Source organism: Myotis davidii, unplaced genomic scaffold (assembly GCF_000327345.1).
Source record: "Myotis davidii unplaced genomic scaffold, ASM32734v1 scaffold68, whole genome shotgun sequence".
Classification (NCBI taxonomy): Eukaryota; Metazoa; Chordata; class Mammalia; order Chiroptera; family Vespertilionidae; genus Myotis; species Myotis davidii.
This window is the reverse complement of record NW_006300376.1, coordinates 1,817,824-1,844,494: the sequence shown is the minus strand read 5'-3', so window position 1 is coordinate 1,844,494 and position 26,671 is coordinate 1,817,824. Positions and strand designations below refer to the sequence as shown.

Genomic DNA, 26,671 nt, shown 5'->3' with positions numbered 1-26,671 from the left:
TGCTGTATGTAGGGATGAAAAGATTCAGAATTAATGTAAATGCTTTTGAAAGGAAAAAATTAAAAGAAGTGATGGATGAAGTAAGTGGGGTGAAAATTTGATAATTGTTGAAGCTGAGTGATGGGAATTCGGAGACTCGCTGTTCTGTTGTTCTTATTTTTGTATATATATAAAAATTTTATAATGAAAGTGTTCAAAATGATGCAATGTTAATAGAAACATGATAGGTAATAGGTAAGGGATGAAAAAAGGAATTATGGATTGTAGGAATTTGATGGACCAAGAAATAATTTCACAACAAAAATCTTCTGGGGAAGAAAGAAAGAAAGAAAGAAAGAAAGAAAGAAAAAATTAATGAGGTGCAACTCTAGAATTCTTTAGGTTCTGTTTTTATTTTTTCTCTCCCAGCAGATATGTGATTAATTTAGGAGAAATTAAGCTGGGGAAATACTCTATTTGGGGCAAGAATTTCTAGGAGCAGATTTAAATTTCATAAAGAAAGCACCATTAGTAAAAATGAGTTTAGTGGCTCATGTGGAGGAAAAGAAAGCAGGGTATAAATGGCGAGGAACAAACTGCAGAAAAGAATAAGCATTTCCATTGTTCTTATTTTACCCCTAGCTTCTTAAAGAACTTGTAACAGACAGAGGGCATTGCTGGTGGATGCACCAGTGTGCCCAAGCAGTCACGCTCCCCATGCACGTGGAGGTGCAGGGAAGCAGAGCGAGGCCCCCACAACTGGAGGGGGAGAGCCCACCAGCCCCAGGACTTGGGAGGAATCATTCCTTTGGCTGTGGTAGCCCTTGATAACACCCCATAGGACTGCTCTGGGTCACTTTCAAAGACCGGTTTCCATTTTCATATCATTCTACTTAGTGATGGAGTTGGATGTGTGGTTGGACCCGGGAGTCTCTACGTTTCCTTTAGACTCTGAGATCCTGATTATGTAAGACAAAGAGAAATGAAAACATCCTCAGCAGTAACAGTTGGATGCAAGATAGGTGTGTCTGGATGAGTGTGACTCTACACGTGCCCCGTAAAGGAACACGTAGCCGTATTGTGAGCTGTGGGCTGGCTGCCCACCAAGTAGCAGACTGAGTGTAATCTGGCCCTTCTAGTGCTTAAAGCCTTTAATACGAAGGAGCCTGGTCTCACTCAGGAACTCCTCATTAAAGTATAAAACACTCCCGTAGTGTCGGCGCTGGGAAGGCACTCTCCCTGCATAAAGTCTATCACTATCTTACAGAAATCTCTCCCCCAGGAGGTCCCTGAGCCCAGAGCTGCAGCTGTGTTTTAATAAGGGCTGGATAATTTTATGACCAATAACATTTGTCGTTACACATGCTACAAGAAGGTTAATCAAATCTCAGCCTTCAGGGCATAATCCAGGTTCCCACAGGAATTTTCCTGCAGAATTCTGTGTTTGGCTAGGGAAGCTCACTTCCCTCCTCACACATTAGTTGTTGACCATGGCTTCATAACTCTGGATTTGTGCCGCGATTGTTTCTCTTACCATCACCAGAAATTTCAGATTTAAAATAGTTTGGGGGGCACAAACCTGAGTGGCAAGGCTTTTGAAAGCTGGCTTTTAGAGCTCTGTGTTTTCAGGCCAATACTTTATTTTCCAACTTGTAACTTTAGTGAGACTGGAATATTCAATCTATCTGTTCATTTGCGTTGAGGAGCCAAAGTTGAAGGCAACTTTCAGACCTGAGATACCAAATATTTTTCCAGCATTTCTCTGTTGCTTAGGAAACTCATAAACTGGTTCAAACATCTCACTTGGGGAAATATTGAAGTGACATTTAACTCAGAAACAAACTGCCTTTGGTCTGCTAAAGAAAACAGCATCGCTGCCTGAGAGGGCACCCGATCAAAATAAAGAGGGCAAGAGAGAGAGAAGAGATGGCCTTGGAAAGCTGAGGCGTGGATGCCTGCAGTACAGATTTTGAGAACGTCCTCGTGTTTTTCTTTGGTTTGGATTATATGCATAGATCAACCTGTGGTATGTCAACTGTTGTGTAATGAAGGAGCGAAGTCTCCTTGTCATCGAAGGGTCAGGAGACCCCCAAAAGTCTTCTACTCAGGATTCAATGATATTTCATGCAGCAAAGGACATAGACAATCAGAAGTAGGTCCTAGCTGTCCATGGGTTCCAGAGCCTCTGTCCAGTCCCATTGAGCTGCTCTCTGTCTCAATCTGCTGTAGGCTGTCTGCACAAGGCTGCCCTCAGGTTCCATCTGATTGAGGCCAGGTTGCCTCAGAGTCTGCAGCATGGTAAGAGTTCTACCTAAACCTCCCACCCCTACCTCCTCATGCTGGGTTCTCCAAATCCAGTACAAGGCAGGTGCAAAGGGTCTGACTCAGATGGAGGGATTACTGGAAGGTGTGTGTGTGTGTGTGTGCGTGTGTGTGTGTGTGTGTGTGTGTGTGAGAGAGAGAGAGAGAGAGAGAGAGAGAGAGAGAGAGAGAGAGAGAGAGGTACTAAAACGGACTCAGTTTCCATATTGTCATCTGGGTGGGAGGTGACTTGGACCTATTCTAGGCTCCCAGGCTCATGAGTCGAGAATGGAACAGGGCAGGTGTGGGATGGGGTGGGTGGAGCCCAAGAAGAGGAGGTAGAGCTCAGGGAGTTACTCCTTACTCCTTAGCACTTTCTTGGACTTCGGCTATATACTAGAGTTATCTGGAGATAAGTGGAATGCGTAAATAATATTAACTGAAAAACAAAAACAAAAAAACAAAAATGAGGTTCTATTAAATTGTAGAATATATACCTAATCTCTAGGTATTAGTGCAGAGCCAGAGACCAAAAAATCAAAGTGAACCTAATCTGAGTATTCAGATTAATTGACCAGTCTCTGTACCTTCTGAGACTCTAACCTGCGAAATGGAAATGAAGGAGACTGGGGTGGGAAGGCATCCTGGCTCATCCACCTGTTCCATATACAGTGAAGGCGCTTGAAGTTCTGCAGTGGCTTCCAGCATAACCTTGTATTTCCCCCCAGTGGCTTTCAGCTCAGTTTGTGTCAGCTTATTTGTACAAACAGATTTTTAAAAAATGGTCCCTTGCTAAGGGACCTGACATCTGCCACTCTCAGAAATTAGAAATGACAGATGCCCTGAAGGGTGAAAGGCCGTGGCTGATTTTCTGTAAAAAAAAATAGAACCCACTCTGACTCCACCCTTCACCAAACAGGCAGCGTTGTCTAATCTGCACATTTGGTGGCCATTTCAGGTACTGAAGGAAAAGGCACAGCCTGGCTCTGCTTGTTCACACTGCTGTTTGCTCCTCAAAACAAAACAAAGGCCATGCACGCTCCCGCCTTCCCTTTCAAGGGTTAATGCAGCGCCCAGTCCATGGGGGCCAGCAGGCAACGGAGTTTCTGATGAGACACTTGGTGGGTCTGAAGTCCTCATGCTTGCTCGCCCTTTGAGATGCCTTTCATCCACAGTGGCCACTTCCCCTCTCCACCACGGGAGAGAAAGAAAACAAGCATCAAGACTTTGGAAAGGGAAGGGAGCGGAGTTAAATTGAAGACAGAAGATGTTACTGTCTATTTTAGCCTGGCTTTTTAGGAAAGGGGGGCAGGAATTGGAACCAGAAAGCTGTGAGAACTAAGGCAGCTTTAGGGCTTGGCTTCTCTCCACCTCCTCTCTCATGGTTCTGATTTTCCCTGGCTGTCTGCTCCGTGTTTTTCTCTGTGTCAACCAGATTTCTTTGCTTCCCCATAGTTCCTGGTCCTCATCACTTCAGCGTGCATACCTCCATCACGGTGTCACCAGCTCCTCCAACACTGTGACCTTTCGGTTCAGGTCCTGTCATTACCTGTTGTAGTCTTTCCGTGTACTCTAGTTCTTGTTCCTGAGACAGGAAGTCTGAATTAATCAGTTTATCCTTTTTGCAACAGACCATGTCATGGGTTGCTGGACACCTAATCTAGTGGCTGCCTTTGGGTCGTGTGCATATTTTTGGTCCAGCCAGCTAAGGCTGGGTGACATGGTACAAAACATGGCACACAGCTCCTCAGAAGGGGATGTGGCAGGAAGACACCTTGATTGCTGTCTCAGGTCCACTGTCCAACATTCATTGAGTATTCACCTGTGTCAAGTACTGTGCTAGGTATCAAGGGAGATCAAAAGTCTTTCATTCATTTCCTATTTATGTAGTAAAGAGGGAAGGGCACAACTAGAAGCAGATAAGATACTAGTATATCAGGGAGCACATGGGAAGATGGTAGAAATGTAGGCTTAATACTCCATAACCAAAACCCAGAACACACTTTCTTTCTCTTCAGTCTTGCTCCTTGAGTGTGACTGTGAAAGATGGATAGGCCCTTAGAAATGAATAAAATTCCAATTGAAAGCCTACGTCCAGGGCTCAGCTAAAATCCCATTTCCTCCTGACTACTCCAGCCCAAGAGGATGCCCCTTCCTCACTGCCTTGCCTAGTAAGGCCCGCATTTCAATAAGAATCTGCCACTATTTTTCCCCTCCCTTAATGAGTACAATTAGGCAGGAAACTCCTTAGGAGAAGGGACCAGATCTTAAGCGCCTCTTCCCCATAAATCCCATGGTTGATATTCTGTGAGTTGAGGTGAAATGAAGTCAGAATGCTGGAATGGCTTCTTAGGAGGAGCCTTGGCCAATGACTGAATAGACTATGTATTAAATGCAGTCCAATCCCAAACTTGGTTAGTAAAATTTTGATGATACAAAACAAAATAGCAGTACTTGAAAAGCCCAGGAATATAGACTTTGAGGGTAAATTTCTTATTGAGTAAGGACATGGTGTAGAAAATAGTTGCTCATAGAAGGGTGAGTTGTGATGCTGAAGGTAGGAGGCCTGGCCCACCGGGGAGGCACCAAAGACTCTGCCAGGAGTGGGTGTGTGGAAGGAGGGGCAGTACTTACATTCAACTGGTTAGTTCCCTCATGACCTTGTGAAGAGGTCCATTTTAAGAGCCTGGGGCTGTATCCACGTATGTAATAGTCCTTTCCCTTCAGTTCATATCTACTGTTCAGAACTCTCTAACAAAGAATTTCAGATACAGCAACACTAATTATCACACATTGATCTTCATAGATAGAGTTAAATGGCAAGACTCATTTCCAGTTACTGACTTTACTATAGTTTCTGTGTATCTCAACCCATTTTTTTAAAAAAAGAAGGCAGCCGTAAACACAAAACAAAGAATAAAGCTGAACAGTGGGAAGTGCGGCAGGTTCGGCTGTGGAGTTCATATAAAACACAGTCTTTTAAATATGTATTTCATTGTTTCTAGCAACTTGACAAACTAAAACCATATTGAAAACGAACATGTGACTGAAATGAGCCGGAGCATGCCTCAGGCAACTCAACGCTTCCGCCATTGTGGGGTTAACTTCCCTCACTCCCAGCATTTGTGAGAGGGTGAGTCTAAATAACATGGAAACGAAATCATGAATTCCACACACAGAATAAATGAGGAGAGGAGCCACACACGCTTCAGCATTATTAAGCTTGCTGCTCCTCCCCAACCTCTGATGTTGCACAGACGTAAGGTCAGGAGGGGAGAGATGTGTCCTTGAATGAGAAGGAGCTGCCAGCAGATGGTGGGGACAGTATCAGGCATCACTCCGGGCTCCCTCTGCTCGTTTCCCTTTGTATCCTAAGCAACCAGTACCCTGCCCTATTCTGACCCCACATTATAATTTTTCTATACATTTGATTGGATCACCTGGCTACATCTCAGTTGCTTCATTGTGACACAGGAGGCATTGCCCTTCTCAGCAGGCTGAAAAGGAGCGATAGAGACCTTAATGCATTGACCCCTATTAAAAATTGTCTTCGTTTATTAAAGAAATCTTTACATTCTCATGCTTTCCTCCTTTTCCCCCCCCCCCCCCCAACTCGCATACAAGACTAGTAGAAAAGAAAGGCATGTCTCTGAAGCCAGAAAGGATTTTTATATCAGTCTCCTTCATTAGGGGCCAGTTGCTTTAAAAGTCATTCTTTTATCTGAGGGTCAGGCAAAGGTGGAAGGTCAGAACAATCTGCCGCTTTGCCACTTTTATATCCCAAATATACAGGGAGTTCAGAACCCCATGCAGTATCAGATTTTGCTCTTAGAAACCCTTAGGAAGTAAAAGTGATAGCAGTGACCTGCTATGGGCAACGGCATCCCATTGCAGGATGGTGGGCTGACGACCTCAAAACAAAACGGAGGACAAAAATAGCCCATTTCATCGCTCCCCCTACCAAGGTAAATCTGAGAAATTTCACTGAAAAATTTTCCTGTTCAGTGTTCCCCACAATACAGCAGCAGTGGATACCCGCAGAGGTTCCCAGAGAGCCCTGTGTGTGAGGAAGGGAAGCCCCCTCCCTGGGCCTGAACGCATAGGATGAAGGGGCACGAAATAAACACGGGCTGTGGGTCCCCACCTCGCAGAGCTGCCTTTGTTGCAATGAGTGTGAAGCACACGCCTTAGCTTTTCGTGACTTTGGCTTTTTGGCGAGTGTCACATCTTATAAGTCACAGTCTAGCTTCTCCTGTCCGTATCGTTACTGCACAGAAGGTTTCCCAATTTGCAAGCATTTGCAGCACGGCTGGGCCTGGAGATAAAACAGAATGTGTATGTAGTACAGTATGCATTCAACTGATGCACGAGATTCTTCCCACCATATGTGCAAAGTAGTGTGCTTTTCACTCGAGGCGCCCCTGCCAAAACTGCCGGGAGCACATGCATAAGTGCAGGAAACTCACTCCCCACACCAGGCCCTGCCCCTCCTTAGAAGGAGGTCCTTGCTTTTAGCAGCCGCCTGCATGGTTGCCCCGCACGCCCCCCCCACCCCCCCCCCCCCCCCTTAGCTCATTTGTCACAGCGTTTTCCACTCACCTTTACACTGCCCTAACCTCATCTTTCTCCTCAGCCCTGCCCGGGGTGCCAGCCATCGTGGAGGTCAGCGTGGAGTTCGGGTTGCCCTTCCCGTAGGAGAGGAGAAGGGCTAATTAGCACTTATGCTAATGAGGATGACAAGACTGTGGTTAAAAACTCATCAGTTACGTTAATGACAGGAGCCAAACCAGCTGATGTTTTTTTCCTTCCCCTTAAATGTTTATTGTCCTTCATCTCATGCAAAGCATAGCCTGCCAGCCTTTATACTGGGAAGTAACATTGGTCTGGTCTTTGTAGATAAATCTTCCAGGGGAACATCTTTCAGGATAAGATTCCACCACTTGGAATCTGTCTTGAATCTCCTTGTATCCTTTAGCCTATATAACCCACACAGAGATTTTTTGAGTGTTATTTTTTTTTACTTGTTTGTTGCCTAAAATTTGAATCGTCACCTTCTTTGGCTTTACTGAAGATTTCATATTTTTTTAAAAAGCATACAGTATTTCTCACCAAAAGATATCAGTGGACATATAGCTCAGACTCTTTTCTTGAGCTAGGTCATCGGTGTTACGGCATTTACAACCACTCTCATTCAACCAAGTATGGGTAACAAGCAGTAGCCCCACTCCACAGATGGGAAACAGAGTCACAGGCAGTAACTTCCTTTCATCTGTCCTTCAACTTTTCAGCCACCAGTCTGGGAGGTAGGGCTCCTCTACCCACGAGCCCTGCACCAGGGTATGTCCCATGGACGAGAGCGGTTGGTCTGTTTTTGATGAAGGACACCTACGTGTAATAACAGTGCTATTAGAATCCATCTGTTGCAAATAAGTAATTATCTCAACTCTCTATGTGGACCTCATTTCTATCATTTGCAGGCATTCTCCCCCAACATGTGAACAGATAACCTCTGGGCCAATAGAAAGTGTGATTTGTGTGTGTGTGTGTGTGTGTGCTTACACTTTTCATGAATGCTAAAGGATTCACTACTCTTGACTATATCTGCAACACAGAGCACTGTATGGCTCTATGAGCTACCCCACCTCTCCTGCCCTGTGGACCCGGGGAATTGTTTGCCTGTGAGGGTACCCTGGGCATGGCAGTGCTCTGGGGTTTCAGCATTGTCCTTTGTCACTGTGGGTGTGGTGGAAGGAGATGTCCACCACAGGGGAAAGAACAGGCTGAAGTAGACACTGTTCATGTGGACATCTGAGTGGGAAGGGAGACAGCTGGGCTAGCGGGTGCTCAACGAGAGGTAGGAGTGACGTGTTCTGGAAAGATCCAGGACAGGAGATGGTAAGAAGGTTGAGTTGCCTGGGAAATCTGACAGACCATCACGCTGGCCTTCATTCCAGAGGAGAACACTCCTGCATTTGAGCAAATTCACTGTAGAGCAGGACTGGCTCCCTAGCGTTGGAGAGCGCCCTTGGCCGGGCAGGGGCCTTCAGAGCCTCCCCTTGAAGCCCTGGCTTTGGATGCACATCATCACTCTGCAGTGGTGGTGACAGTCACCCCAGAGCTCGGTTCTCGTTCACTCGGTAATTGGTTATTTTCACACAAACTGTGACTAAGGGACATGATTACACACCTGTCACCATATGATGGGAAAGAGAGCTGTCTGTGAGCTGAGGAACGGCGTGCTTTCACCCGGTCTCCGTGGAGTCTTCTCCATCAAAGATGTCATTTTTCATTTTTACCTCGAAACAAGACAGACATTACAGCTACGGCCTTGTCTGTATCATTTATAGGAATTGCCGCCACAGACGCTAATCTAAACTAATACGATTTTATTTTGATTATACCGTTGTAGACCTCAGGTCCTAGCGCACAGGCAGGCAGGATGTAGTATGAAGAAGCACTTGTGGCACCTGTGGAGCAGCTTCTTTTAAAAAAAATATATTTTATTGATTTTTTACAGAGAGGAAGGGAGAGAGATGGAGAGTTAGAAACATCGATGAGAGAGAAACACCGATCAGCTGCCTCCTGCACACCTCCTACTGGGGCTGTGCCTGCAACCAAGGTACATGCCCTTGACCGGAATCGAACCTGTGACCCTTCAGTCCGCAGGCCGACGCTCCATCCACTGAGCCAAACTGGCCAGGGCAGTAGAGCAGCTTCTTGTGACAGAGCAAGGGGTGGGGAGGAATAGAGATGAAAACATTTCAAAAAGGGAGGATGATTTAAGATGAAATAAATCTTTAAAATAAAAGAAAGCTGCCTGTGAATGCACAGGTGACTGAGGGAGGGATTCTCATTCATGGAGAAGAGATTGCCTGGTGAGCCTGAGTCCTGAGGCTGTGAAGGAGAGATGATGTGTCAGAAATGGGGATGAACACAATAAAATCAACAAAACTCAAAGGCAACAGTTTTGAGCTGCATTCTAAAACCAACAAGGATGCAATAGATGCTGCAACACTTTGTTGTTGTTTTTTTAAAGCCCTAGCCTTTTGAATAAAAATATAATATGCACTCATTTGCACATTTGCTGAAAATGGTGAGCCAAGTACAGCACTAAATTGTTCAGAGATGCTCCCCCCCGCCCCCTTTTATCTGCTCTGCGCCTGTCTGGTTCTGCTGTTCAGCTTGGGAAGAGCCTGGGTCACGGTGTGTGTGTGCCCAAGCCTTGCTGAGCACTTCAATCAGCGAGCGATATGGGTGTCCTCTGTTACTCCATAAGAAACGAAGTTGACACGTGGTTAAGTTCGTAGCTGAAAAATAAAGAATAAAGGGAGATGGCATGAATGGGAATGAAGGCAACCAACAGTAAAACCTTGACTAAGTTGCAGGGACCTCCGTGTCCGCACTTTCACATCCAATGATTCAACTGAGAATTGAAAATTGGGAGGGTAAGAGCTACGAAGTTGTTAATGTGTACTAGGTAGTGAACATGTGCAGACTTTCCTCTTGTCATTATTGCCTAAAAAATACAGTATAACAGCCATTTACATAACATGTACGGTATCAGATATTATAAGTAACCTAGAGCTGATCTAAAGCGCATGGGAGGATGTGTGTAGTTTATATGCAAATACCACACTATTTTATATAAGGGACTTGAGCATCTGCAGGTTTTGGTATCTGCAGGGGGTCCTGGAACCCACAGGGACAATGAGCCATGACTTCTTTCTCTGCCTTCAAGCAATCTCTGTGGTTCCTGTGGCTCACGGTCAGCCAGGCTGCCTCTGCTGACGGTGCCGTAGCAGAAGAGCCGGTGTGGGGTGAGGGTTGAGCCTGTGCCTGGTGTCACCACACGCGTGTTCAGAGCCCAGCTTTGCCATTCGTTCATAAGCTCTCTAGCATTTGATAAAAATCACCCAGAAATGGAGGGCCGGGGGATGGAGGTTTACACTTCAGATTCCTTGCTGGCAAAATGGAGGTGGGAATGGTAGTACAGACCTGAAAGCACTTGGAGAGCTTTAATGAGTTGATGTCCCCAAAATGCTTAGCATGGTGCCTGGCACAGCACAGACTTCCATCTTAATGTTAATGTCAAGGGACTTCTATACCGAGTTCTCTTCCTCCTGGGTGACAGCTCTGTGAGGCAGTCATTGAGTTGGAAGTTTCTGGAAGTGGTGATAGAAGTTTCTGGAAGTGGCAATAGAAGTTTCTGGAAGTGGCGATAGAAGTTTCTGGAAGTGGCGACAGTCTCTCCAATCGGGTCCAGTCGTCTGTGGTCTGAGAACCTCCTTCCAGTGTGGTTCCAGGTAGCTCATAGGTAGAACTGCACTGGGCAGTGAGATAGCAGAGTGCAGAGGAAATGGACTCCATTGGGAATTTTGGTAACCAGAAAGGCTGGGTGAGGGAGGCTATATGTCCACTGATATCTTTTGGTCAGAAATACTGCATGCTTTCAAACAAATATTAAATCTTCAGTAAAGCCAAAGGAGTGATGATTCCAATTTGGAGCAAATAGGAGGGGTGGGGTTGCTCACTGTGCAGGGAAAAACCACACCTTGTTCCCAATTACACTGAAAAGGGAGATGATGTGGAAACTCAGGTCACTTTTTGTCTTTCGTCACCTGGATTTCAATTCTTTAATATCTATACCTCCTGGAAATGTAATAATAATAATAGTGATAACCACGATAATAATGAGACAGAGGAGCAACTTTTAGATGAGGTTATCATCTAAAAATGGACCTTAAACCCATACTCAGCTGTTGGCTTCGACAGACTCTTCTCTCAACATCAAATTCTGCTTGAGCGATTATCCTCTATTTAAACATGCCACACTCCCACCTTTTATTACCTCCATTCATCATCTGCAGAATGGCTGGGATTTAAAATTAAGACTCCGGAGAGAGCCATTTGAGCAGGGGTTGTTATTTCTGACGCCCCTTTGCTGCTATCTTTGCACTTGGCTCCTCAGACAGGCTGATTGGTCCTGAGTTTAGGCAATTTAGACTTTGTTCCTCGAAGCCCCTGTTAACAGGCCAGGTGCACATGGATTGTCATTGGAGCTGTCAGGAAGACCATCCTGTTCATAGGCACATCCCCCCTCACTCAGGGGCAGGGGGAGCAGATGTGTCTCCCTGTCTTTCTCTGCCTGCTTCCTCTGGCATCAGTCACAGCCTCACTCCACGTGGGTCAGGACACTTGCGTGGACAGTGCACAGTAACAGTCAGGATTTTACTCCTAGTCCTAGTCTTTCTTCTTCATGTTCAGGACAATTTTAGATCTTTACAGACACTGCATAATTCTCACTTCCATTTCTTACAGAAGAAATCATATCTTTAAGATAAATTGTATATGGGGCACCATTATAGGACGTTGACTATAAAACTGTCCCAGGCCAGAGCAGTGACCCTCCTGTGGCATCCAGAGTGGAGGACTAGGGTGGCTGGTCGAAGGTGATGTTAGTGACAGACAGCAAACTCAAGCTAGGCCAAGCATACAGGTCAGAGGGCCCAAGGCAGGGCAAGAGTCAGGGTGAAAGTCCAGAGCTGGGGATGGTGTGGACGTGGACTCAAACTGGAGCTGGTGGGGAACCAGTGACAGGAGTGGAGGGGGATTACTGAGAGCACGTTGAGGCATCTGTAAGCCCACTCTGTAGGTTGATGGGGACCCAGAGATGGGGTGGACGGAAGTTTAGTATATGAATCATGCAGAGAGAATGTAGGCAACACTGTTGTATCCAGGCCCTGTTTATGGCATTTCTATAGTTGCTGGTGGGAGTAAAGAAAGCTAAGTTGGGCAGAGTAGGAAACCTTTCTTACAGATAACAATTGTGACATCATGAATCCTTTTCAATCCTTTGAAAAGGATTGCAGCTAATTCAGAATTTATAGTCCTTGACCTCATAATTAGAAGCTAATTCAGGGACACCCCTTGTTTCAGTCTATGACTCACAGCTGTCCATGACCATCATCAGTGGGGTATGCCCGTTGAGTCATTTCTTCTATAAGTAATGGTGTGAGTTGTGCACCGATTCATGCACATCCTCTCCCATGTTCCAGTGTCTGTCTCCCCTTTGCCAAGACCTGTAGGTATATGATGTGGCAGGTCAGATGAAGGGTGACTGGGACACAGAGCAGGCTGACTTTCCCAGGAGGACTGTGACCCAAGTCTCAGTCACCTGATCAGGTTGCATTACTGCTGCTCTGTTTCTGTTTCTAGGAGTGGAGGGTGTAGTGGTATTGACCAGAGGCTGGTGAACTGGCCTCCGGATCTGCATGCCCCCACTGTCCAGCGAGGCAAGTCCACAGACTCAGTCCCACCAATTTGTCCAAGGGTCTCCACAGCTTCCATGAACGGAGTCATGTTAACCAAAGCCACAGTCCCCATTTATATACCAGAGAGCCAAGACTTGATGAGCTAAGACACATAGGCATCCTTTATAGTCTGCACAGCATCATCTATTATATCAATAAGAATTATATAATATTGATAATGCTATTAGAAATTCACCAAGGACATTGTGATAAAGGATCTGAATTGCTGAGTGAGCTGTGTAGGCATGTCCTTCTGGAATTGATGGGCTCAGATATCCAAGGGTTACTTCATAAGAATCAGGTTAAAGAGGCTGGTTTGTTTTATGAATTAATTTTATAAATTTTGAAGTACCATCTCCCTTAGGCTGTGCTAGAGACCTACTGACTCATGCTCTCTCTGACCTCTCTTTTCCTAGGTCCTCTCAGACCACCCTGCCCCCCTCAGTTATATTTGTCATTAAATACCCTCCTTTCTCCATTTCCTTGCTGTATTCACTCTTGGAATGCTAAAACCAAGGAATTATGAAAACCTCTCTTAATTAATAACACATTTTAAAATTAATGACATTAGTATTTCCGAGTTATCCCACATTTAATTTATATATCATTCTTACCACCAGCAGGGATTAGAGTGAGGACTCTGGAAGCAGACAGCCCTAGTTTGAATCCTGGTTCCACTACTTATTAGCTGTGTGACTTTGCATAAATTACACAGCCTCTCTCCTGAGGTCCAATTCCCTCATATGCAAGTGGAAGCTAGTACCTACCTCATCAGTTTGGCTTCGGTATATGTATGAGTGCGTGTTGAACGGGGTGATACATATACAGCATTTAGAACGGTGTCTGATGTATACATCGGAGCTGTGGGAATGTTAGCTGTTGCTCTGAATTCCTGAAAATAGCCAGAGCAGCACCTTCATCTGGTTCTAGTGAGTTTCCTGTTCCCACGTGAGGCCAGGTTCCTGGGGGAGACCTCCTGTGGGTAGTAAATCGCCTCCATGACATCTGCATCCTTCCCTAGCCTTGCAGATGGGTCCTTTCCTAGCCTTGCAGCCCCTGCCTGTTTCACATCATCTCTAATTTCTCAGGCCCATCACGAGGCCTGTGCACACTGACATGAGTCCAGTCCCTTCTGCCTCGTGATTTCAGGGAACAGGAACAAAAGGACCACCTGAAATGCCTAGATTAGGCCAATTATTTGAGCATTTTATAGGCGACAGCCAGGAGCAAAGTGGAATCATCTGCATTTCCCTGCCTTTTGTTTCCCTCATGGGTCCCTGGGTAATAGATGCAAATGAAGAGTAAAAAAGCAAAAGGCTAGCGGTGGACGGAGGCAGGAGGTGGGGGAAGGGGCGCAGTCAAGTAGCCTGGATAATCCACTGTGGATCAAGGTCCTGGGGTAATCAGGAGCTGCCTGGGATGCGATGGCCGTGTGGCTTTCGCAGAGAAGAGAAAGGACCTGGGCTGTGTGCTCTGGCTGCTGGGCCTTCCCTGTGGACCCTTTGAAAACACACACAAAAACACAAAAAACAGTTCTTCCCAAACAAAGACCCTCGGCTGACCTGACAAAGAGCAGTGCCAGATAAATCCAGAAGGGTCACTTGTCTAATAAAGGAGAAAATAGATTAGGAAAAATGAGAAGCAAAAACAAGGATTTTCAGACCCGCTTAGCAACGGCTCTGATTATTCTGGACACAGCTGGAATGTGCTGGGACGAGCGTGATGGATGTTAGTTCACAAGGTAGCTGTAATTCAGGCTGATGTGGAAGCTGCTGCCGTAACTGTCATGCAGTCCATTAGGGCCCCTGAGTGAGGGCAGCCATTCATCAGGCCCCAGATCAGCCTGCAGTCCCACAGGCTCCCAGCGCCAGTGGCTCCGACCTGACATCGTTTAAGGAGACGCTCATGGAGGCCGTAAACATGATTCGATTCCCATTATCTTCATGTTGCATAGTTGTTGCCATTATTCTTTGAAGACACCAACTTGGATATTAAAAATTTATGATATATATAAAGGTTTGCAGGGAGTGAAAAAAAAAAATAGCTGCAGCCAGTCAGTCCTTGCCATCCATCAGAGATGTGTGAGCTGTCGGAGGAGCCTGAAGTGGTGTGGAGAGCCCCTCCGCCTGCTGGGTGAGGAGGATGGAGAAAGAACGTCACTGGTCAAGAGCTTCTCCCTGGGTCCCCATGCAGAATGGACATTCAAATACATGTTGTTACGGAGTAAAACAGCACCACTGCAGGAATCGCATAGCCAGTCTTCAATGACGAGCTGATGGAAGGGTGGGCAAGGCCTCCCGATGCAAAGATTATTAGGAACGTGAATTGAGCAGATGCCTGGGTCCACACATTCGTGTGTCTGGGTGCCTGGGGGCACCTCCAGGTTAGGGAACCCGATGCTGAGAGGGAGTCCTCTGTCCAGGAGAAAGGCCTCTGCCCACGCTGCGTGCACACACAGTCCCGCCATGAGCCCTGCAACTCTGCGATCTGTGCGGCGACCTGGATATTTGCATAGAAACAATTCATAATTAAGAAGTATTCATTGTAGAAGTAGGCAGTTCACAGGGGAGAGAAACAAAACACGTCTGAGCCCCCCTGGCTTCCAGAGGAGCAAAGGTTAAGGACTCCATTTAACTCATACTTACACGGTCGTTTGTCATGCTCCGCTGAGCATGGGGCCTCACCCATAATTCATGGTCTCTGCCCTCAAGCAGTGTCCAGTCTGGTGGAGCAGATCAGACATGAGTCACATCCAGGATGAGTTACCGCAGGAGACCCAGACTGACTGGGACACTATTCCCAGGTGAGAGACAGGGAGCAAGGCACCAGGTGGGTTCATCTAGAAATGCACTTTCGGGGATGAGACAAAAAACAGAGGTTACATTAACCTTTGGTAGGCAAAGGTTGGGTTAGGGGGAAGCAGAGGAGAGAAACACGTGGAACAAAAGGATTATCGGCCAATTATTGACTTGAGTACAATACCTGCAGTGAGGCTAAGACCCTTGGGTCTAACCAAGTGGGAAGGACAGGTGTTGGGCAGAAGCGCATGGGATAGTCAGTGCGGGTCCAGCTGTGAGGCAGGTGTGATCAGAGAGCCCTGGCAGAGACCTGCTGAGACTCAGGTATGAAAACAACTCCTGAGGTTCAGGGGGCAGAACACTTACTCTTGGGGACTGGAGTGCAAGGCAGAATGTCTACTTGCCAGGGTTAAAGGATAGGAACCGATTCATTCATTCACTCATCATTTATGGGGCCCTTATGATATGCCAGGAACTAGATGAGGCTCTAGAGACTTGCAGCTGAGTAGAACACAGTTTCTGCACTCTCGGACCTCACAGGTTCCTGGGGAAGGCAAACATAGATGGTCCTAAGACAGTGTGATGGGTGGAATGGTTATAGACAGGGACAGGGGCACAGGAGGAAGGGGTCTTGAATGGCATCCTAAAAGCGCTGCAGTGGGAACTAAGGCTTAAAATGCATATGAATTTTCCAGAAGTGAGGAAGAGAGGTGGAATCTGGTTTTACCCTCAGCTAATGAGGTAAAGGACAGGAACTCAGTTGAAGTGACAGGAACTCAGGGACATTAGTCATGAGGAGTTGGGCCACCAAGATGAGAATAACTGGGCAGTGACTCACGTGGGCACAGAGCTACTCTGCCGGCCTCCGTATGTTATTCCAGCCCAGGGAACTTCACGGAGGGGCAGAGAAAATGGGCTGACCCATGTCACATTCACAACACACTGAAAGGCTGCACCTGACAGCTGCCATGTAGCCCTCTCTGAGCCTCCTCAAGAGCATGTGTGTAGGCATGTGACCAGGGAAGGACAGGCCAGACATGGGATATCATAACATGAAATTCTAAGAGTTTTCAGATGTGGTATTCCCCCTGCTTTTATCTTGAATTTTGAAAAAGAAATTCTATTGCTTCTGGTTCAAAAAGTTATTTATAAAGTGTAACATCCCGCCCCACAACTAGTCATCTCTAAACTTATTCCCGCAACGTTGAGATGCACTATTTTTGATGCTCCCAAGTCTGGGAGCGACACCACATGTGTGAGCCGCCATGTGCCGCATCTGCTGCAGCCTTGGAGGGCTGAGCCTGGAGGCTCTGCAGAGCTCGCCCAGCTCTCCTTCCAGCCAGAACCTTTCCTTGTTTCCAAAAGAAATTCTGGAATCACGGCGACACAGAGGTGCAAACTCCTGTTCACTGCAGAGAGGTGGGAACTCTGAAGCCTGATGGCCTTTAGACCTAAATGGCAATGGTGTTCACCTTTTCCGTGAGTCAGAAACATCTCACTTTTCTGGGGTGGGTGGGGGTGGGGGTGGAGCTGTGTCTAAGGCCCCGCATTGTCCAGAGGAGTCTTCCAGAAGAGAAAGAATGTTGCTCTTGCTGGACTATGCACATGGCACCCAGACTTTGGCCCAAGGAAGTAGTAGTTTCTTTGAAAGAGCACTAAAGATTGTTGAATCAAAATAAAAAAGTGAATTACTGATGATTCACAGGGAGAGAGGGATGAAGACAAAGTTTGTTTAAGCCAGGGGTTTTCGAAGTAGAGAGGCAATTAGTCTAAGTTGCTCACATAACCTAGTATTTATTCAAATGCTAGGCACAGCATGAGAATGGATGAATGGCTGTCAGCAAGATGGGGAGATCTCCTTGCGGTTTAATTGAAGACTTTTAATTTTTATTTCTGTTTGATGGCTGAAGTAAAGGTGTCTTAGGATAGTAGATCAAAAATGCACCTTTGGTCTGACAATCACATTTGTAGTCAAATGTAAAACAATAGTTTCCCATTTGCTTTTTCCCATGGTGGGCATACATGTCCTAACATGTTAGGATAAGGAGGTTGAGAATAAGGCACATGGAGAGAGTTAGTTCATCATGATGTAGCTGGACATTTCTTATGTCAGAATGGGTCATTCCAGAACAAAGTCAGACAACAACACAGGTCTCCTGGCCCCAGTAGATCCCAAGAGCTGGGAGTAGGGTAGTCTGCCTGAGATAGGCAATTAGAGAAGGCATCATCCATAGAGAGTCTAAGAACACTAATAAGACCAGATGGACATTGGCCTGCTTTATATGATTACCATGACCGGGGATTCTGAGCATCTTCAGGGCTCAAACACCCCTCCCTGAAGGGGTCATCAGCTCTCTCTGCCCTCCCCGCACCTGGCAGATATGCTATTGTTTGCCAGCCCAAATGGGGCAGATGTAGAAGAAGGCCCTGGCTTCCCTGTAGAAGAGGTTCTAAAATGTTCTAAATGATTTGACATGGAGGGTAAGGAAGTTCCCTCAGATTTTGTCCACCATTGTCACCAAGTTGCTGCTGTGGAATGATGATGGAACCCACACCTGCAGAGCACTTACTGCGTACCTGTCTGTGGCTCCACCATCCTCCCCTCGGGGAGCTCCCAGCCTAGTGAGAGAGGCAAAAATCTCACCACCCAGCGGCAGGGTGCACCTGTGCCTACTCCAGAGAGGGCGGAGTGGAGATATGGACGTGGCTCGAGAGGCCCAGGAGGGCCTCTTAGGAACTAGTATCTAGTAGTTCTTCTAAGATTATTTGTTACACCAGAAACTAAAGATAATTTTTTTTGCCCACAAGTAGCTGTTCAAGTCATTTCTTGAATCTTTAGGGTGAGACCCACCTCAGGGCCCACACCCCTTCTCCTCTCTGTGTTGTGAGCAGGTCACTCCGATGTGGTGCGAGAATGTTCTGAAAACTGCCCAAGACCCTCCTGATACCAGCTGGCCCTCTCCTTAGATCAGTGGTTCTCAGCCCCGCTTGGACATTACCATCACCGGAGAGCTTTTTATTAAAACAAACAAACAAACAAAACACCCACAAAAACACTCTGGGCCAATGACTAAATCAGAATCTTGGAAAGGTGAGGGGAGGTCAGGGACCAACATGTTAGCAAATCAATCGGCCCAGATGATTCTAACATGCAGCCAGTATAGAGAACTACTGCCATACACGCATGAGGTTAGTTTAATTTAGTCAGGTAAGAATAATAAAAAATTTACCTTAAAAATCTTCAGCATGCAAAGGGAGCCACTTTGGAGACAGGTGTGTGAGCGTGTGTGTGCACACCCACGTGGGGTGGTCATGCCGGTCTCCCTGCACGCCGTGCGCTTTCTGTCTCTGGCGCGCGGTGGAAACACGGCCAGTGGCGCTCCCTGGACCCGGAATCAGGTTGCTTGTCAGAGGCAGACTATGCGCAGGGCCCTGGGAGTTTGCTGCAGAGGCAGGTACATGCCTCAATAAAGAAGCAAGTTTCTGGCTTTCTGTCTTCACTTCCAACCACTCCACACCCCTCTCCCGTTTCTTGCACTGCTGCTTTGCTTAACCTCCTAAATTATGAGGCTTAATGTGAAATCCGTAGCCTTTTTGAGGAAGCACATTCAAGCCTTAGATTTGTTTTCTTCCTTTAAAAAACATAAAAAGCCCTGTGAGCACCTTACATATAAGTGGAGTGAATGTATTTTTCCCACTAATGTTGAAAATATCCCCCGGCATCTGGTGTGTATGAATGTGTATAGAGAGTACATGCATAATAAACATATCCCACCTTATGAATATTTATACACAAGATACATATATATTGAGTGTAGACATACATATGTAAATAGTAGCCCTTGTAAACTATCTGCAAAGTGTGTTTCCAAGCATATGTATTCCAGCGTATCAGGAATATAATAAACCTCCCACCAAGCTTAGCATATTTTGAGGTGGCATTTTCTACAGAGTTGTTTATGGTAGGGTCTAGTTACCATCCTTGTATGGGTTTTTCCCATCACCTAGATGTTTGTTAAGTGCTGACTAAAAATAAGGCACCGGGCATGGCAGAGTAAGAAAGATAAGAAAGATGTCCCTACCTCCGCAAGGTCTGCGCCACACAGAGTGGCTTCAATTTCAGCTACAAAGAATCTGACATTGTCCTGCCCATCAGCATTTTACTACCTTCTTACACCTCCCTTTCTGTATATACTCCACATTAACACAGGCCCCCTTTCAGGCTGTGTGAAACCCTCATGGAGCTGCAGACTAGCACTGATGCAGTGAGAAGAAACATCGCTGGTTTCTCTGTCACATGTAGCCCAATCTTTTAACTGTGTTTTTATTTTACTCTGATGTGGTGGTGGTGGTGGTGGTGGTGGTGGGGTACCATACAAAGGCACTAAATCCCAGCGATATTGATCAATCTCAAAAATGAAACCGAAACAGAGCCATCTCTCCCCCTCACAAACTTCTCAAAACCCACATTTTACCGCCTATGACATTCCACTTCCAAATTGAATCCAGTTCCCACCCTGCCATAAGTAGCAGCAGCCTTTATTGAAAACAAGCTATCCATTCGCGATCGCACCCAACACGGATCCCTTTCTAGAAGGACAGTCCCCGTCCGGCCGAGGAGCTCTGAGTGACACTTGTCAGCGGGAAGATCTCACTCCATTAGGGGAGAAACAGCCCATGGGCGCTGTCACCGCGGTGCCTCAGACGTGCGCTCATTGTTTCCTCCGCCTCAATCCATACATCACAACAGGTAGTTCTCAGCTGCTCCCCTGGTGCCAGACATACATTTTATCTAAAGAGACAGCAGACAGAACTACCTGCTGCTTCCTGTGCAGCTCTCCCTGTGTTTCTCTCCTCTTTCCTACTTCGCTTGGGCTTTTAAAAACCAGCTGGCAGGGAGCCAGGAGCTCATCATTTTAATGCAGTGCAAAACGGAATATGCATAATTATATGCAAGCCATATGTGAGGGAGACAGCTCAGCTGTGAATTTCAGGAGGCCAGGAAGGAGAGAGCAGTTAGGGCTACGATGAGATGAGAGCAGAGCCGAGTGCAAGTGTCACCCAAATGAGTGATTTAATGAGTGTGCTGCAGACACGCCTCCTTTCACCTACCTCTCCCTTCTCTCCAACTCCAAACCAGCAACCGGTGGAGATTAGAAAGAGAAGACTGTATGCAAGCGGTATTGCTGATGGGTTCTGTTCATGTCTCCATTTACACTTCAGCTTTCTTAATTAACAGCGTAGATCAAAATAACCAGTAACATTTAATGCAGCTTCTTAATTAAATCTATTTTTTTTACTGCATTTGATTGAAGAATCATTGTTCTTACGAGATCATTGCTCCTTTCGGATTTTTATTTAAAAATCGAGGGGAATCAGTTTATCTCTAATAGTATTACAATGCAAAATATAACTATGCAAATTGCTTTTCTTATGGCCTTGCTATCAGAATTTTTTTTAAAGTGCATTATCTAGAGATTGCTTAAGCATGCCAAAAAGTTTAAACACATATGTATGTCAGATAATCCTAAATGTACAACCAAAGTCACTGAAAGACTACAGTGGTGGCAATTTCCAACAAAATTATTTACTGTTGGTTTGCTTAATATTTAAAAATGTTAAATATTGCACCACAAGGAATTTGCATGTTCAAACTAAACTATGTGAAGAAAAATAAATCCCAAATTTTGATATCTAAAAGGCATACTGCGTGTTTAAACAAACTTCTTAATGATGTTGTTATTTCTGGATTCCCGTTTGTTTAATGATCTGAGCTGTTATGCTTTTAGCTTTTTTTTTCTTCCATTATTTGTAAGTCCCTAAATAGGCCATTATATTTCCCTTCAGGCTAGAGATGAAGATGGACATGCTGAAAATTTCCCCCAGCAGCACTATGCTAAGGAAACTCCAAGGCTTGCCTTCAAGAATAACTGCGAACTACTTGTAAGAATAATATACTTACAACAAGTCTAGAATGTTACTTTAGCACAGTGAAAACAGTTTTTGAAAGGGTTTGTTCATTATTACATAATTTATGAAGTATTATAGTTTTTTCTGTATAGAGTTCTAAATGCTAATTCTGATATCACTGAATATTAATTATAAGATCTCAAGTTGTTTGCAAATCTTTTATATCTGATTATAGAGCTTGGATGGCCCTGTCTTTATTAGCTTGTTTTGTATAGTAGTTTATAAGCAGCTGTTTGGAGAATGGCTAGTAAAGTTAAAAATATAGAGAAATGCAGTTGATACATGGAGCTTGGAAAAGAAAACAGTCCCACCCTCCACCCTCCTCCTACTTCCTAATTGTGCACTATTTTAGGAGACGACGTGGTAATATTTTGTTCTGCTAGGAAAGATAGCAGGGTTGACATGCAGTACTCCCTTTTGCATTCAAGTATTCCTACAGCCTCTTGCCAAACTCAGTCAGGCACTTTCGTCTCTCCTAAGTAGAAGTCAAAGCAGCGACAGGATGCGGGGATGTTTACAAGTCGCGAGAGAGAGGATATCAGCTGTGACAGGGACTCCGTTCCAACGCAGGGTTAATTTGCTGTTCATTTTAGCATTTACAGCGAGACAAGATGAAAAGCAAGCGGGAATGCCTATTATATTTCTATTAAATGAATCTGTTGGGACCTAATGTTCTTGATTAGCTTTTGAAAATGAGTACTCCGCAATGCGTTTTCTGTTTACCTAAAGTAAACAGAGAATGAATTGTCATTTATTTAGAGATTCACGTACTGCTTTGGAAAATGAAGCTTTATGAGGGATCGAGCTATGTTGTCCCAAAATGTTCTTTTCTTTTCAGTTGCATTAAAGCAAAACATTTGCTCCCACTAAATGCAAACGCTGACAGAGAATGAGGATGCCCAGTTGTTACATTTCGAGGTAGTCTCATTTCTGTGTAGTTTTTTGGCAGAACACAGTGCCGCCCTGCCAGGTCTCAGCATTAGGAAATCCCACATGTAACAGTGTTTGGACTTAGGTCTGATACCAAGTATTCATTAAAAACAAAGTGTCCAAAGAGCAGGAGAAGAGAGAAAAATACAGTTTTTACCCAGTCCAGCCGCAGTAGTTAGATGTTGACAGCAAGAAACTCCTTTCCCAGCCCCACCGTCTGCGCGGTTACAATAGCACCACTCATTCTCTGCGTGGAGTCCCTTGACCAGCCAATCCGCAGGCAAATTTGCTGCTTGTAAATGCAGTTTTTCCCCTGAAAATTGAGCCACCTTGTATTTTATCTTAGGGCTCTTAAGCTTCCAGGCCTGCTAGCATTACCTCTTTGGGGGAAACGCTTTACATTCGGTTCCGTTTTAATGTTATCCAGCAGGAAACCAGAGGGGCCATGTCGGCTGTGTTTTGGTATCAGCATGCCTTTGGGAGTCGCTTACTACTTTTTGGATAAATTGTTATAAGTGCTATGCCCTACTTGGTTTTTTTCTTTTCTATTTACTAGAGAAATTAATGTGCCCGAGTCTTGGTTGTGGTCATTGTATACTAGAGGAAAAGTAAGACGTACATGTGAAGTGTTCTTCAGCTATCTTTGGAGAAAATATACGTTTAGTCCTTGCTGTGCTTGAGCACAACAATGTGTTGGCAGTAGTTTTGAGAGGTTGGTACAATCTTAGTTCTTCTAAGCCACTGTTAGAAATGTTTTATTTAGGTCAGCATATGATAAAAGAAAAAGGAGAAGAAACGGGGGAAAAAAACCCAAGTAAGCTTATGTCTCCAAGGAGAAATCAATTTTTTTTTTCAGCTGCAAGAGAAGCAATGGTTTGGGCTGGTTATGAAGCCCTGAGAAGCTTTGCTTCTGTATGAAAGAGACCTGTTCATTATGAAGAAAGAAATAGGAAGTCCTTGGAGCTTTCTTAGTGCAGCTCAGAGCAGATTTGTGAAGAATTCACGAGAGGAGATTGCAGGCTCCTTCCAAAGCGCTTTCCTAGCCTAAGGCTGGTTCTGCCATCGTGCGTGGTTCCTGGCAGGAAGAGCAGTGAGCAGTTTACAAAGTGGGGGCGTCCTGGGGTGCCCATGGCTCTTGGGAGAAAGCATTGAGGGCACAGATTACTCCTAGGCTCCCAGGCGGTCAGGAGCTCATGGCTGGAAGTCTAACCCTCTGGGCCACAGGTGTTGACAGAAAGTGCCCTGGCCAGGTAGCCTCCGACTCTGATACTGACTCTTGATTGTCTCTGACCTCCACCCACACCCCCAGCCTCTGCTTCTTGGAAGGGAGAGGAATATGAAGGAACTTAAACAAAAGCAGAATAAGATCAAATGCTGGGACATACAAGTATGTGCCATCAGCAGGCACCGACAGAGAAAGCACTGGCTGGTAGGAAAGTCTGCTCTGCAGCTGAAGATTTCCTGTAGGGCATTGATATTTCCGTTTAAATCCCAAACTGTGATATGTGCCCTCACACTTGATGTCTGGCACGATGACTATTCAGCCCAGTGGCCAAGGCTCTCTGTTGCTTTTTATTAATTTTGAAAATACAAGGCTGCCAAGGTGAATAACATCAAATAAAACTCGAGTACTGTATTCAGGGTGGCCCCATCTTTCTCCTCATAGATAGGTGTACACACACACACACACACACACACACACACACACACACACACCAGGGTATTTTGCTGGCATATCTAAATTTATGACCAAGGCAAGTAACGGTCAATAAAAGAAACTGTAAGAAATTCACCTCACTTTAACATCACAGCAGCATGGGAGCCCAGAAGAGGAAATATTTAGAGCCAGGCACGGGTGACTAGCCTTTGCCCCAAATTTCAGCACCAATGTTGGTCCCTTTACCATTATTGCCGCATTCTTTTGGGACTAGTAGGCCTTCTCATTTCCTCGGTGGAAACGCTCATATCGATGGTGGGAGGTGGATGAAGAGCTAGAGAGGAGGACCTTAATCATATATGAGCTCACAACCTTCTCATCAGCCGGTACTTCCTCAGTCCCTGAGAGCCAGCTGGGAGTAAGACCTTGCAGAGTTACAACATTAGCAGGGTCCTTGGAGGGAGAGGACCTGTAACTAGAAGAAAAATGTTGAAAGGGTTTGGGGGAAGGAACGGAAGGCAGTTGAGCCTATTCCCCAAGTGTTTCGGGCCAGTCCAGAGAACATCACTGCATTCAGGAAGAAGGTCAGACTATAGTCAAAGAACAGTAGCAATGATGTCGTGTAATTTGGTTGGAAAGAAAGCAAGTTTAGGAAGTCTGAAAGGGGACATAAGAGAAAGAAAACTCGGTGCGGGGGGGTGGGGGGCGGCAGGGGGTGCAGAATCAGCCTGTCTTCCTCAGTTTCGGATTCCCAAGACATTATCCAAAGTCCGACTCCCTTGGCATTTGCTAAGGCTGCGAGGGATGGGGGTTTACAGAGGGAGAGGGAGGGACCCACAGCTGGGAGGTGAATAAAAATAGCACGGGGAAGAATTCTTTCTGGTCACTTACAGTGCCAGCGTGGGGAGAAGATAAAAACTATTTTAGTTTGGTTGCCTTCTGGACATGTTGGGAGATGTTGGGGAGGAGAGATGCTTCGGCCGTTCGGGGGGCTGGTTTCCGTCTCATTTCCTTGTGCAGGCAGACTGGTAGATGACAAGAACTGGACCTAGTCCTTCGTCAGCACTGCGAACACAGACAGCTCTGTAGTGATACAGGGTCCAGTTAACAAGATGTAATGTGGCATCTTCTGTGTATAAGGCGCTATACCAGACGGTGCTTGTGGGGCACACAAAATAGAAAAGGCACAGTCCCTGCCCTGAAGGAGCATACAGTTTAGTAGGAAGATGAGGCTAAACAGTGTTATAGTCATTGGGAACGTGGAATCTCAGGTCTTTCTGAAAGTTAGAATTTGGCCCCAGCTAGACCTTAATTTACGCTACGTCACTCTGATGGTATAGCGCAGTGGTCGGCAAACCTTGGCTCGCGAGCCGCATGTGGCTCTTTGGCCCCTTGAGTGTGGCTCTTCCACAAAATACCACGTGCGGGCGTGCACGTACAGTGCGACTGAAACTTTGTGGCCCATGCACAGAAGTCGGTTTTCGGCCTGGGCGAGTCTATTTTGAAGAAGTGGCGTTAGAAGTTAGAAGAAGTGGGGAGGGGGGGTCAGCGCGACGAAACAAGTATACAAGACGAGCGTGGATGGGCAAGTTGGAAGGGGTCGACCTCAGCAAACGTACCTCAATCAGATTGAGGACATTTTTAGCAAAGGCCAGCTTAGGAGTACCCTAATTAAGTTAATAACAATGTACCTACCTATATAGTTTAAGTTTAAAAAATTTGGCTCTCAAAAGAAATTTCAATCATTGTTCTGTTGATATTTGGCTCTGTTGACTAATGAGTTTGCGAACCACTGGTATAGCGTAAGGATCATGGGCACAAAGGCTTAACGTTTATGGTGCCACATCTGGCATCGCATCACGTTAAATCTGTTTCCCCCTTGGACTTCTCTAAGCTTCAGATCTTCATCTGTTCAATGTAATAATAAATGGTAGTAACCTCAGAGGATATTGTAAGGATTGAAAGTGATGACATACTTGCAGTGCCTGGTACACAGTAACATATTAGCTGCGATTATTATGATTCTTCTTATTCTCATGATTGTTATCATTACATAGTGAGCTGTGCCCCAGGAGAGCACCCACAAAGCTCTGGAGTCCACAGGAAGAAGAGATTACTTCCATATGCAGCAATTAGAGACTTGCTAAAGGGGATAACTTTGATCCAGGCCTTACATGGGTTGGATTTTGATAGTTGGAGCAGGGATATAAGGGGAGAGGGGTTCCAGACAGAGGGAAATAGCATGGACAAAGGCAAGGAGGTGGGAAAGTACAGGCCAGGTGACCCACACCTCAGTTGGCATCTAAGTTGGCTGGAGGGTGGAATACCTGAAGGATAAGGGGTGAGCTGGCAGGCGGTCCATTTACAGAGATGTCAGTAACTGACCCCACCCTCGCAAGTCTGGACATAAGTAGTTGTACTTCATGGAAACTCCTAGTACTTCTGTGGATTAAAAAAAAATTATTACGAATATTTCCAACATACACAAAAGTAGAATAGACCATCATATGGTGAAGCCCATATACCTGTCTTTCAGCTCCAACAATGATCAATTCTTAATCTTGCTTCATCTATCCCTTTACCCTCAACCCAACCACCCTACCCCCTTTTATTCTGCTGCAGTATGGCGAAGCCAATCTATTTGCTTGTTCTTCTGTAAACACTTTAGCACCCCACGTCTCTGTCTGGAAATAATTCATTAGGGAATTGGAGCTTTGGGACAATGT

General features: G+C 45.6%; 1 protein-coding gene across 1 annotated transcript in view; it reads left to right on the top strand.

Annotated features, from left to right (window-relative positions):
• The window catches only part of SOBP (sine oculis binding protein homolog), a 158,712-nt gene that overhangs the window by 70,764 nt on the left and 61,277 nt on the right, over positions 1–26,671 (top strand). Inside the window, 1 exon segment of the mRNA XM_006777248.2 lies at positions 21,236–21,331. Coding sequence (XP_006777311.2) covers positions 21,236–21,331 — 96 coding nt within the window.